The sequence below is a fragment of the Martes martes genome (genome assembly GCF_963455335.1).
Source record: "Martes martes genome assembly, chromosome: 6".
Lineage (NCBI taxonomy): Eukaryota > Metazoa > Chordata > Mammalia > Carnivora > Mustelidae > Martes > Martes martes.
The window spans coordinates 26,900,215-26,915,129 of NC_137893.1; the positions used below are offsets into that span (position 1 = coordinate 26,900,215).

Here is a 14,915-nt window from a genome sequence, read left to right on the forward strand (position 1 = left end):
GAGAATGGGGAGGGGCAGAGGCAGAGGGAGAAAGAGAATCTCCAGCAGACTCCCTGCTGAGCACGGAGCCCAATGTGGGGCTCCATCTCATGACCCAGAGATCTTGACCTGATCCAAAATCAACAGTCCGGTGGTTAATGGACTGAACCACCCAGTCTTCCCCTTCTGACTTCTAAAAATACCATAGATTAGGTTTCTTATTTTGAACTTAATGTAAATGGAGAAGTCACCTAAATATATCTGCCTTCTTTAGCTCAACTTTTTATGAGAATTGTACATATTGTTGCATGAAGTTGTAATTTGTTCCTTTTTATTACATTATAACATTTCATTGTGTCAGTGTATGTGTGTGTGTATGTGTGTGTAGAGAGAGAGAGAGAGAGGTCTATGCCTGATGAACATTTGGTGGGTACTTTTCAGTTTTGGGTTATTTGAAGTAGTGCTGTTACAAACATTCTAATACATGTCTTTAGGAGGGTGTATGTGTGCATCTTAAAATGTAATTGCTGGGACATGGGACATAGGGTGTGCATTTATTCTATTGTAGTAGATAATTTGCAAATAGTTCAAGTGGTGTGTCAGTTTGTATTCCCACCAATAGGTATGAGAGTTCTGGGTATTCCATGTCTTCACCAGCACTTGATATTTTCTTTTTCATTTTTACCATTTTTGTGGATCAGTAGTGGTGTTTCATTTACCTAATGACTAATGAGGTTGAGTGTGTTTATATGTTCATTGGCCACTTACACTCTGGCGCCAGGTGGCTCAGTGGGTTAAGCATCTGCCTTCAGCTCAGGCCATGATCTCAGGGTCCTGGGATCAAGCCCTACATTGGGCTCCCTCCTCAGCAGGAAGCCTGATTTTCCCTTTCCCTCTGTCTGCTGCTCCCCTTGCTTGTGCTTTCTCTCTCTCTCTCTCTCTCTCTCTCTCTGTCAAATAAATAAATAAAATCTTAAAAAAAAAAAAAAAGTGTTTACTCAAGTAATTTGTCCATTTTTCTATTGTGTTTTCTATTTTGTTTTGTTTGGTTTTTTGTTACTGATTTATAGGATTCTTTATAGGAGTGTTTGTTATCTATATTGTGAATATCTTCTATTCTGGTATCTTTAAGTGAATAAAAGTATTTAGTTTTAAAACAGTTCAGTTTATCACTGTTTTTTCCTTTTTTAAATGAATGGATCTTTTTTGTCTCCTTTAAGAACCTATTTCTTATTCCAAGGTCATGAAAGTGTTTCCCCATGTTTTCTTCTAAAAGCTTTCTTTATTCCTTTATCTTTCATATTTTGGTCTGCTACTGTTAAATTTTCAGTTGTGGTTTGTATTAGAAGTTAGGTCAGGATTCCTCATCTGTCTTAGACTCTGGCTTTACTATGTTGAGCTGATTGAGATGGAGGGATTATTTGGAAAGAGCAGTATTGTCAGCATGATCCTGATATATGCAGTGATGAAAATTATTATTTAAAATGTGGTATTTACCAGGCACTTTAAATTTATTAACTTTTAAAATTTTTACAATAGATCTCTGATATAAGTATTATTATTCCCATTTTATAGATGAGGAAAACTAATCCAAAGAAGGTACAGATTTTCCTCCTGTTCATAGAGTATGTGTTAGAGCCAGACTGGGAACCCATGTTCTGTGCTCTAGACCTGGTCGGTCTTCATCAGTATTGCCAGACTGTCTCTCAGAAGCAAAAGTTATAAATGAGACTTGGTTTTAGAATGACTTTGTCTTTCATAGGAAAAGGAGTATGCTACATTGGGATAGGAAACTTTTAAAAAAAAAGTTGGCACAGAAATCTAAGCTAGATGTGTATCTGGAATTAACACATTGAACCATATGAATACTAGATAAGCTAATGGCTATGAACATTTGCATGGCTCAATTGCTGGCCATTCGTATGGGATATATGTGTTACACCCATTTCCAGCAGACTAAATTCATTTATTTTGTCATGTTTTTAAAAAACAATAAATTATTGATTGGGACTTGAAATCTTCTTGCTGTATGTTCTTTTTATTGTGGAATTCCCATTTCATCTACTTGTTTTTACTCAGTGTAATTTTTTTTTTTTTTTTTTTTTTGCCTAGGTGTTCATGGGATAATAAAGATCTTTCTTCCTTTTCACAAAAGTTATAATAATATATTCATGAAATGCTTTAAATTTCTTGAGAGAATATAGTCTCAGTCATTTTTACTTATAATTATTAATAATGGAAGCATACTTAATATTATTAAAAGCTTATCTTTAGAAGGGAAGAAGATTAAACTCTCATGGCTTGTAAGAAATGTATAAAATTCGTCCCTACTCACTTTTGGCAGATCTGTATCAGTGTCTTGCCAATTTCCCCAGATGGCTCAGATGGAAACTTTAACAAAGGAGCTATTATAGAGGTGTGGCAGTGGTAAGAATAACAAAAAACGAAATCTTGCCATTTGCAAGGAGGTGGATGGAACTAGAGGGTATTATGCTAGGTGAAATAAGTCAAATCAGAGAAAGACAATTATCATATGATCTCACTGATATGAGCAATTTGAAAAGACAGGATCATAGGGGAAGGGAGGGAAAAATGAAATGAGGGAGACAAACCATAAGAGACTCTTAATCTCAGGAAACAAACTGAGGGTTGCTGGAGGGGAGAGGGGTAGGAGGAGGGATGGGATGGCTGGATGATGGACATTGGGGAGGGGATGTACTATGGTGAGTGCTGCGAATCATGTAAGACTGATGAATCAGACCTGTAACCCCTAAAACAAATAATACATTATATGTTTAAAAAACAAAAAAAAAAGAATAACAAGAGTATGGTGAGGCATCCAGAGACTAGCAACAGTGGAAAGCTTTATTACTCCTAGAATTGAAGAAATAGGTAGAGGAATTACAGTAGTCCCCCCCCTTATGAAGAGGGAATCTGTTCCAACACCCAGAGTAGATGCCTGAAACCATGGATAGTACTGAATCTTGTATATTTATGTTTTCTTTTAAATATACATACCTAGGGTAAAGTTTAATTTAAAATTTAGATACAGTAAGAAATTAATAACTACTAATAATATAATTAATATTTATAACAATAATAATTATAACAGTATACTATAATAAAAGTTATATGAAGTGGTCTCTGAAAATATCTTATTGTGTGGTAATCGCCCTTGTTCTTTTGATGATGTCAGATAAAATGTCTGTGATGAGATGAAGTGAGGGGAATGACGTAGGTATTGTGACTTAGCATTAGACTGCTATTGACTTTCTGACAGTATGTCAGAAAGCGGATTATCTGCTTCTGGACCACAGTTGACTGCGGTAACTGAGACCACAGAATGGGAGATTGTGGGTGAGAGTGGGGGGCTATTACGAGGACCCTGGGAGAGCGTGAAGTACCAATGAGAGGCAGCCTGATAGTAGCTATAGTTGAGGATACATGGCTCCTGCAAAGTTGTGCTGAAGCAAAGTGGGAGCAGAAAATATCCTCACCTCCAGAATCCTGCCTGTTTTCCAGTGATGGAGCCCAGCCTAAAGCTGATAGGCAAGAGAGCCAGTCTGCAAGAATTGGTCTCCTGGGGCCCAGAAGAGTGCAAAGAACGGTGGGGAATATATCTGGATTGTTAAAATGGAGACTAATCAGAATATCCCATCTAGTAAAAGTATTTTATAATACTGTGGAAAGGAAGACTAAAATACACCCCAGACCAGCAGTTCTCAAAGTTTTTGGATTTAGGACACCCTTACAACAAAAGTTTTTGTTTATGTGGGTTTTATTAATTGATGTTTACTGTATTTGAAATTAAAAGACATAAAATATTTCCTTAATGTAGAAATAACAAACCATTACATATTAATATAAATAACATTTAAAAATTGAAAATTGCATTTTTCAGAATTAAGCTAAAATAGCTTAAAGTGAGAGGAGTGGCATGTTTTACATTTTTGTAGGTTTTTTTAATATCTAGCTAATAGAAGACAACTAGGTTCTCATATCTGCTTCTGCATACAATCAGTTGTAATACGTTGTTTGCTTGAACTAAATGAAGAAAATCCAGCCTCAGATATGTTGGAAAGGGGAGAAACTTTTAGACTCTGAATAGATCTTAGAAATCCCAAGAGTTGTCACATCCCACCTCATATTAGTCTTCATTAATTTTCTTCTGAGCACACTTCGGTACTAGTCAGGTATGGGTAGTTGTTATAGGAGACATGATTTTGAACCACACTGTATCTATGTCTGTGACAACAAACTCTGCTGATCTGGCTTGTCAGTATTTGGTTAAGTATAGTATAGTCATTGCCTTATCTGACTGTATAAACACATCCAGTTGTGACATACGGGCTCATTGAGCCATCTGGACAAGCTCTTTCCATGTTCAGTTTTCTCTTGGAAAACATAATGCTATTTTTTACATTCTTAATTTCATATTTGTTTATTTGATTACTATTTTGTTTGATGATCTTCACATAAAAAAAAGGTGACTACCAAAAATCTTTAGGAAATTGTATTTTTTTCTCACACCGGGAAATGTTGGCTTTAGAGGATCCAAAGCATTCCAAAATAGAGTTCTTCCAAGGCCTGAATCTGTACTGTTTTTTTAAAAATAATGACTATTTTTATTATATTACCTCTTTTTATTATATTACTCCTTTTTCCTAGTGACTAGAGTTTCTTGATGATCTTTTCTTTTGTTTAACCCAGGACTTATTCAGGTCTTTGTTGTCACATTCATGTTGAGCATATAATTTAGAATTTAACAAGTTTATACATTAACATAAACATAAACCCAAAATAATAACATTCAAAAAAATGTTGCAGATGTAGACTTGTTGTGTATGTGTTTATTTATTTGTCTCTTATGTTTTAATGAAGTTGTATAAATGTGGAGATATTTCCACATCTCAGCAATATTTGAGATTATCAGTATGAAGAGTTCTCTCCCATGTAGTACTTGTTATTGATGACAGCAGAAACTGTCAAAAAAATAAATCAGTTTTACATGGGATTAGTTTCTAATTAAGGCAAATTTACTATTTAAATGTAATAACTTTTTTTTTTCCCAATGAAGATTAATGAAATACTTTTCTTCTTCCCCAAAGGAGCTACTGCTTTCTGGCATGCCAGAAATTGATGTGAGTGATTGGATAAGAAATACAGAATACACAAGTGGCTATGAAAGAGAGGATCCCGTTATTCAGGTAAAATCTCTCTAGAGCTCAGAATGAAGTTAAGTTTGCCATTTAATTTTATAAGCTTTTCAGCACTATTGGATGAAAACCTACATTAATTAACAAAGTAAAAATTTTCCTTAAACTCTTCTCCTGGGAATATTGCATATGAAAGCTTTGTATGAAAGCATTTTTGATAAATGAGTTTTATAGAATAAAATATGCTTTATGAATATTACATATTTCTCAGGTATTAAGAAGTCTGCAATTACTCTGAAATGTGAATTAAGTTTTTTTATTGTTTTTAGTGGTTCTGGGAAGTTGTGGAAGACATTACTCCAGAGGAGAGAGTTCTTCTCTTGCAGTTTGTTACTGGCAGGTAAGAAGTGTTTTTATGCTAATGTGGAAAGAGTTTAATGTGTTGCAGTTTTGGTGGCCTAACCAACCAAAATGCATTATTCCTTTGAATTGTCAGTTTCTACTTCCCTTTCCATTTTTTTAGGTATTAAACAAAGATTTATTTAGCTGTTAAGGATAAAATATGGTAGTGCTCAATAAATGTTTATTTAATGCATACTAGTGTATAAAAAAATAAACTGTTCCAGTCAGGACAATCAGCATATATACTGTATTTTATAATTTGGTAATCTTTTCATTCTGTCGGTAAGTCAGTGGTAGTGCCAAATTCTTAATATTTGTCTGTTGTTGGACAACATATACACACATACACACAACACATATAGTATCCATACTCAACAGTTTTTCTCCAGTTCTTGCCAAGTTTTTTGTAGATTTTATTCCACAAGCCAGGGAGGGGTAGAGGGAGGGGCAGCACTCTGTGCTGAGTGCAGAGCCTGACATGGGACTTGATCCCACAACCCTGACTGAGATCATGACCTGAGCAGAAACAAAGAGTCAGAAGCTTAACAACTAAGCCACCCAAACATCCCTCTTAACAGATTTTAGTCTCAAGATTCATGGCCTAAAAAATAATTTGTGATAGCACAAATATCTTTGAAAATTCTACTTTTAGACTGATTAAATATAGATACTGGAAAACTAGATGATTTTAACCTCCTTTAAGTTACATTAATGAAAGATGTTTAAAAAAATCTGATTTTCATTCTTAGAATTTTATTTGTGCCCTCCACTTTATGGAAATATAGTTCATTTGTTCCATCATAAATGTATATGGTTCTTCTATAAATCTATATTTGTATATGGTTCTTCTATAAATCTATATATTTGATCTATAAATTAGATCAAATAATGAACACCATTCCCTGCCAGCAATAACTACTGTAAACAATTTGGTGTATTTACTTCTCTATTTTTTCTGTCTATCTTAAAAACATAATTGTGGGTGTATATCTCTATAAAATATATATGTTATTTAAAGTCCAGTATTTCCTTATTTCTAGTAATCTATAACCATTATAGAAAATTTGGAGGGGCACCTGGGTGGCTCAGTGGGTTAAAGCCTCTGCCTTCAGCTCAGGTCATGATCCCAGGGTCCTGGGATCGAGCCCCGCATCGGGCTCTCTGCTTAGCAGGAAGCCTGCTTCCTCCTCTCTCTCTGCCTGCTTCTCTACCTACTTGTGATCTCCGTCTGTCAAATAAATAAATAAAATCTTAAAAAAAAAAAAAAGAAAAAGAAAATTTGGAAAATGAAGAATATAGATAGAAGACAATGAAAATCCATTAGGTAATTCCACTATGCAGAGATAATACTTTAATATTTTACTTTATTTTCTAAGTCCTTTAACTATATAATTGGAAAAATAGTTGGGGGGGGTCACACTGTAATCTAATTTTAAACAATAAATAAAATATGAATATTCATTCAGGGTACCTGACTAGCTCAGTTGGGAAAGCATGAGACTCTTGATCTTGGGGTTTTAAGTTTGAGCCCCATGTTGGGTATAGAGATTACTTAAAAATAAAATCTTAAAAAAAAGGGAACATGAATACTCACAGATTATAGACTAAAGATATGAAATAAAACCTTGTTTTAGTGTTTTGTTGTAGTTTTTAGGCTTCTTTTTTTTTTTAAGATTTTATTTTTTTATTTGACAGACAGAGATCACAAGTAGGCAGAGAGGCAGGCAGAGAGAGAGGGAGGAAGCAGGCCCCCTGCTGAGCAGAGAGCCTGATGCGGGGCTCAATCCCAGGATCCTGGGATCATGACCTGAGCAGAAGGCAGAGGCTTTAACCCACTGAGCCACCCAGGCGCCCAGTTTTTTGGCTTCTTAATGCCAAGAAGTACCCAGAGATTTGAGTAATTTAATGGAAAGAATTGAAAATTATATATTCTAGGTGGGAGGATTAGACAATTTCAATAAAAAGAATTACTTCTAATCTTAGTGTCTGAGGTTCCAGAAATTTTCCCACATACATAAATTTTTACTTTTCTTTTTTTTTTTGTTAAGTTTTATTTAAGTAATCTCTATAACCAACCTGGGGATCAAACTTACAACCCCAATAAGAGTCTCATGCTTCTCCCAACTAAGCCAGCCAGGTGTCCCATAAATTTTTACTTTTTAAAAACATCGTTCCTCTTTTACAACTTCTGAATTTAGCAATATATTATTAAAAATTTTTCCATTTATAGATCTAATTTGTTCATGGCTACCTATTCTTTAGTTTATGGACCTTAATTGGTATTGTCTGTTTTCCTGTTTATAGTAATGCTGAACAAATAAGGAATTCTTACATTTATACACTTGTGGGCCAGTTTGATTATTTATATGGAAAAAATTCTTAGAAGAGAAATTTTTGGATATGAAAGTATATAAATTTTTATAACCTGATACAGTATGTATCAGGTTTTTTTACCCTTCAGAAAGTTACCAGTATTCATACCAACAGGGAATGAGAGGACCTATTCCTTTTGTTCTATCAGTACAGGATATAATTTTTTTTTTTTAAGATTTTATTTATTTGAGAGAGAGCATGAGAAAGAGTGAGACCATAAGCAGGGGGGAGGGGCAGAGGGAGAAGCAGACTCCCTGCTCAGCAGGGAGTCCGATGTGGACTCAGTCCCAGGACCCTAGGATCATGAGCTGAGCCAAAGGCAGATGCTTAACCGACTGAGCCACCCAGGCACCCTCATTTCTATTTTTATATAATTTTTTATTTATATAGTTCTTATGTGAATTGTCTGTCTTAATTATTATGCATTCTATTGTCATTTATTTTTTTATTTTTAAAGATTTATTTACTTGAGAGAAAGAGAGCTTGGTGGGGAGTATTGGGGGGTAGAGAGGGAAAGGGAGAAGGAGAGAATCCCAAGCAGACTCCTCACTGAGCACAGAGCCAGACACAGGGTTTGAGTTCATCACTTTGAGATCATGACCTGAGTTGAAATCAGGAGTCAGATGCTTAACCGACTGAGCCATACAGTTGCCCTGTCATCATTTTTAAAAACTCAGTTCTAAGTGTTTTTTTTTTTCTTAAAGATTTTATTTATTCATCTGACAGACAGAGATCACAAGTAGGCAGAGAGGCAGGCAGAGAGAGAGAGGAGGAAACAGGCTTTCTGCAGAGAGCCTGATGTGGAGCTCGATCCCGACCCTGGGATCATGACCTGAGCCGAAAGCAGAGGCTTTAACCCAGTGAACCACCCAGGTTCCCCTAAGTGTTCTTTATGTGGGACATTAACCTTATAAATAACTTTTCCCAGGTTATTGTTTGCCTTTTAACTTCATTAAATTAAATATACAGATGCCCATGTAATTTAAATTATAAATTTACTTTATAAAACCTATAAAATAGAAGTATTAATTTTGTAAGTTGATCATTGTACTTTTCTTTGTTGTTTTTATAACTCCTTCCCCACTCCCAAGATTTTATATATATGTTTATCTGCATTTTTTTCTGTAACTTTTTATAGTTCCTATTTTTACTTTCCAATTTTTAAGCCATCTGGATTTTATTTTAGTTTATGTATTGACGTAGAGCTCTTACTGTTTTCTAAATGATTTATATCTAAACACCATTTAATGGATTATTATGTCTGCACCACCATGATTTGGTTGGTATGAGTCTTTAAAGTGCAGATAACAATTACAATTACTCAAGTTCTCTGGGACTAAAAATGTCTGTTAAGTTGCTGCTCTTGGAGAATGAAAAACTCTTGTATTAATAATACAGAGTGCCTCTCCCAGGTCAAACATATAGTCATGGTTAGCAGTACTGAAAAGAATTGCACTGTTTATTATTTAACTGGTCATGAAGTGTAGCTTGTGAATCCATTTAAACTGAGGTGAGGGATGTGAGTAAATAGAAGCCAAGGAAGCTGAGAGGAACAACACAGAGCTAAGCTTCACCATCATGCTGAAGAAGTCTACCTTTCAACATTTAGTCTACAGAGTCCTTGTTTTGAATTCAGACTAATTTTTCAGTTTTTTTAAACCTTAACTTTTATTTAATTAGACTTAAGTGTAGGTATAGAGCGTTTACCATTCTAAACTTAGCATGTATTTTTTTATTCAGTAGCACTTTCTGGAAAATTCTGATTATCTGTTTATATTAGATATTAAAGTATCTTTCTCTGTGTCCATAGTTTAGTTTAGTGCAACCTTCCTGAAAAGTCAAATGTGTTCTAATTATTAGAACCAAGAACCAATGCAAAAAGTACTTGTTGAATATTTTTAGGGTGTAACATTATTTTGTTGGTCTATAAGACTATCTTAATTAAATGACTTACTCAAGAATAATGAAAATCAGACTTGATGATTTCTTTGTGTCTATAATAGAAGTGTGTCATTTTTATTGACTGTAATTTTACATTGTATGATCCAAGTGTCATAATATTCAGCCAAAGACCATTTCATTTATTTTTCTCATACATGCTTAAGCTTGATGAGCCATGATCTTAGGATAATATTCACTGGTTATTCAATTATGGGGCCCAGTCATATTTGTTTATAGTTTAGAAGAAGAGGAATAAAATTTCAGAAATTGTTTATGAATAGCAGTTTATAGTATAATTTTAGTTTAGATCTTTAAATTGGGAAATCTTCTGATTTTTAAGCATATTTTTCAAAATTTAGTTATATGAAAAACATTAGATTAATCATTCTGATGTTGAAATACTGTATATTAATTTGTCAAGTTTCATTTTCTTATCTTATTCTGATAAAGTGGTGTACTTTAAAATTCTACCTCTACAGGAAATTGAGAACAGCTTGGCTTTTTAGCCCTTTTCATTTTTGGTTGTCCTTTTAATAGGCGTAGACTAATGTAGAATTTTATTTCCGTTTACACACGTGTCCACGTCTTCTTTAGCTATTCTTTTGCTATTCTTTTAGTGTTTATTAACAAGACTTTCAATATTCATTTGGATTTCTAAGGTAAGCTCAGGCATTTCATCAGTAAAGCATTTAATAGCAACCAAACAAGTTCCCAGCTATAAAAGAAAACTGCTCTTTTTTAGAGATTTATTTATATTGGATTGTGGATTGGATTTTTTCCCCCGATGGATGTATACATATCATTTATGATTTTAAACAAAATTCTGGTGCATTTTCCCACAGTTTTTGTAGTGTATGTGGCAGAAAGTACAATGACATTTAACACTTTAACCATTTTTAAGTACAGTTCTGTGACATTAAGCACATTTACATCGTTGTGCAACCATCACCACCATCCAGCTCCCAAAGTCTTTTATCTTTTGCAGCTGAAATTGTACCAGTTAAACACTAACTCTTCATACTCCCTCCCTCCAGCCCTTTGGAACCACTATTCTATTATCTCTCTCTCTGAATTTGACTACTCTGGGTACTTCATATAAGTGGAACCATGTATCATTTGTCGTTTTGTGACTAGCTTATTTTACTCAGCATAGTGTCCTCAAGGTTCATCCACATTGTAGCATATGTCAGAATTTCCTTCCTTTTTAAGGCTAAATAATAATCTACTATAGTTATATACCACCTTTTGCTTATTCTTTCATCCATGGATGATTACTTGAGTTGCTTCCACCTTTTTTGGCTTTTATGAGTAACACTGCTATGAACATGGATGTACAGATAATCTCTTTCAGTCTCTGTTTTCAGTTCTTTGGGCTATATACTGTAATTCTATGTTTGTTTTTTTGAGAAACAGCCTTACTGTTTTCCACAGCTGATAGAAATTTTACATTCCCACCAGCAATGCAGAAGTGTTCCAATTTCTGCATATCCTTTCCAATACTTGTTATATCCTTTTTTTTAAAAATTTTTGTGTTTTTTTTAAAATGGTCATCCTGGGGGTCCCTCGGTGGCTCAGTCTATTCGGTTAAGCATCCAGCTCTTGATTTTGGCTCAGGTCATGATCATAGAGTTGTGAGATCGAACCCCATGTCAGACTCCGTGCTCAGCAGGGAATCTGCTTGAGATTCTCTCTCCCTCTCGTTTTGTCTCACCCTGCACACACACACTCTCTAAAATAAATAAATTAATTAATCTTTACAAAAATTAAAAAAAAATAAAAAGGTCATCCAGGTCATCGTGATGTGTATGAAATGATATCTGATTGTGGTTTTGATTTATAGTTCCCCAATACTAGTGATGTTGATTGAGCATCTTTTCTTTTTTTTTTTTAAGATTTTATTTATTTATTTGAGAGAGAGAGCATGAGAGGGGAGAAGGTCAGAGGGAGAAGCAGACTGGGAGCCCAACTCGGGACTCGATCCTGGAACTCTGGGATCATGACTTGAGCCAAAGGCAGTGGCTTAACCAACTGAGCCACCCAGGCGCCTGATTGAGCATCTTTTCATATGCTTATAAGCCATTTGTGAATCTTCTTTGGAGAGATGTCTATTTGGGTCCTTTCCCTATTTTTAAATTGGGTTTTTATTGTTTTTGTTGAGTTGTAGGAGTTCTGTTTATTTTCTGGGTATCAATTCCTTATCAGATTTGTGACTTGAAAATAATTTTCTCCCATTCTGTGGACTGCCTTTTCACTCTGTTGATGGTGTCCTGTGGCGGACAAGTTTTTAATTTCGATGAAGTTCAATTTATCTATTTTTCTTTTGTTGCCTGTACTTTTGGTGTCATATCTAAGAAATCATTGCCAAATTCAGTGTCATGAAGCTCTTCCCCTCTATTTTCTTCTAAGAATTTTGTGGTTATAGTTCATGCTTTGATCTTTGATTTATTTTGAGTTAATTTTTGTTTATGGTATTAGGTGAGAATTCAATTCCATGTTTTGGTAGTGTGGATATCCAGTTTTTCCAACACAATTGTTAAAAAGATTGTCCTTTCCCCATTGAGTGTTAGGATTCCGGTTGAAAATGATTTGGCCATATATGCAAGAGTTCATTTGGGATAATCTATTCTATTTCTGTATGTCTGTCTTTATGCTTTATGCTATTGCTACATTTTTCTGATAACCATAGCTTTGTAGTTTAAGTTTTGAAATCACAAACTGTGAAACCTCCAACTTTATTCTTCTTTTTCAAGATGGTTTTGGCTAAAGTTTAACTTCTTTTTTTTAATGAACTGAATTATGCTTTGTACTAAGAATCCCATGTTAGAAAACATTTCTAATACTGGTAGACTTCTGCATTTGAGTATACCTTTAGTACCTATACATTAATTTGTTTTGTTTTGTTTTGTTATCATTCTTACTTATCTAGAAGGTACTATAGCATCTCAATATAAAACAAAATGTTGGGACGCCTGGGTGGCTTATTCAGTTAAGCGACTGTCTTCGGCTCAGGTCATGATCCCAGAGTCCTGGAATGGAGTCCCTCATTGGGCTTCTTGCTTGGCGGGGAGACTGCATCTCCCTCTGCTTACTCTGCCTGCTGCTCCCCCTGCTTGTGCTCTCTCTCTCTTTTCTCTCTCTCTCTGACAAATAAACAAAATCTTAAAAAAATAAATAAATAAAAACAAAATGTTCTACAGGATTACTTTGTTTAATCGTGATACATATAAAAGCTAATTTGAAATAATGTCTTTCAAATGTGAACAATAGAATTTAGGAAGTTGTGATTGTATTCTCTGTAGCCATGTACCCAAGATTAAATTTTCTAGTACTGTATGTATTTTGTTAGGGTTTTCAAATTTGAATGTGGTCTTTTTATGTTTATGTTAGGTGACATTAAAAAAGAAATACATTTGATATTGTGACTCTTTGGAACAGAAATATAAAGAATATTCTAGTTTTCCCACAGTGAAAAACAAAACAAAAATCCTTTGACCTGTTGGGGAGGAAAAATTTTTCTTTACCTTTTAAAGTTATTCTGCTTGGTCTAAGAAGTAAATTGACATGGACAGATTAACAGGAAGAAAACAAATTTAATTCATATGTTTTGGAGCTCATAGAAATATGAATCTCAGAGAAGTGACCAAAGTAAGCAAGCAGGATTTACACCTTTTAGACAAAGAAACAATATATTTTTGAGGGATTGAAAAGACAAAGCAGTTAGTGCTTGGAGTAGTAAATCGGGGAAGAAGTTATGAGGTTTGTTTCTATAGCCTTCTTAGCCCTGAATTGCCTATCTCTGGTCATAGGATGTTTCTTTACCTTCTGGTACAGAGAGAGTACCTTTCATAGGGGAGATTTATTTCCTGCTTTCAGCCAGACAGAGGAAGGTTTAAGTGTCCTTTTTGCACTGGTTGTTTTTAAGTAACTTTAATTTGAAATAATCAGTATGCCTAAGTGGCATATTTGGGGATGGCCTGCCCTGAACCCCATCAGATCCTAGATATTGTTCACATATAGGGAAATTGTTTGGATTACATCTAAGAGCCTCTCTGTTGCCTGAATTAATCAAGCAAACATCCATGTATTTGGCAAGTATCTAATGAATGTCTGTTAGATGCCAGTCATTTTGCTAACCCCAAGGGTATAAATACAAATGTGACACATTTAGGTCCTCAAATTAGTCCCAGTTGAGTAGGGGGAGACACAGAGAAAATACTTGTACATGCAGTATGCTATGTGCAATAATAGAGGTATGTGCAATGGCCAATTGGAAGCATGGTATGGCTTACAGAAATGTGGACAGAGGTTCTCCATGGAAGCTTGCTAACTGGCCACAAAGCATCTTTTAATAATGAGCTGGAGTTTTGTAGAACCAAAAATGTTATCTTGTCAGTGCCCTAGAGTTGAATTTATTCTAACTCTATAACTTATAATTTGAAATGTATCTATCACAAAGATTTTCGTTTCCTGATTACAACTTACTAAGATATGAACTTTTAGTTCCAGGGTCCCACATGGTGGATTTGCTAATATCATGGGTGGAAGTGGATTGCAAAACTTTACAATTGCTGCTGTGCCATATACTCCAAATCTCCTACCAACTTCAAGCACATGGTATGTTAAAATGTTTATTTACTGCATTGTGAATTGTCTTGATTAATTTTGAATGATTAAAGGTCTGATTACTGTACTGCTGCATTGAGAGGAAAACCTCAACAGTAATCTGTTTTCAGCATTTTGGAATCACTGATAAATAAGTACCAGCATAATCCCTTGCCTTTCCCTTTTTTGGTAGGGAAAATATTTGAGGAAACTACCTATCTATAATTTAATTAAATGTAGTTCAAGTATCACTGAAGTTACACTGTCATAAGTATCACTGAGTTACACCATCACTTCAAACTAAATTCCCTTATTGGTTATTTATTTTAGGCTGAAAGGAACTTATTTTTTTCTATTACATTTGCATACTAAAGGAAACAGCAATGCAGCAGTTTTGTTTTTTTTTTCTTTTTAAATACTACTTCAGGGTTTTCCAATTTGAATGTAAATTTGAGAGGGTGG

General features: G+C 34.6%; 1 protein-coding gene across 2 annotated transcripts in view; it reads left to right on the plus strand.

Annotated features, from left to right (window-relative positions):
* HACE1 (HECT domain and ankyrin repeat containing E3 ubiquitin protein ligase 1) overlaps window positions 1–14,915 on the plus strand; it is a 117,301-nt gene that overhangs the window by 101,298 nt on the left and 1,088 nt on the right. For both annotated transcript variants that reach the window (XM_080806231.1, XM_080806230.1), the window contains 3 exons: window positions 5,088–5,186; window positions 5,465–5,535; window positions 14,352–14,465. In XM_080806231.1, coding sequence (XP_080662357.1) covers window positions 5,088–5,186; window positions 5,465–5,535; window positions 14,352–14,465 — 284 coding nt within the window. The remainder of the gene's footprint in view (window positions 1–5,087; window positions 5,187–5,464; window positions 5,536–14,351; window positions 14,466–14,915) is intronic.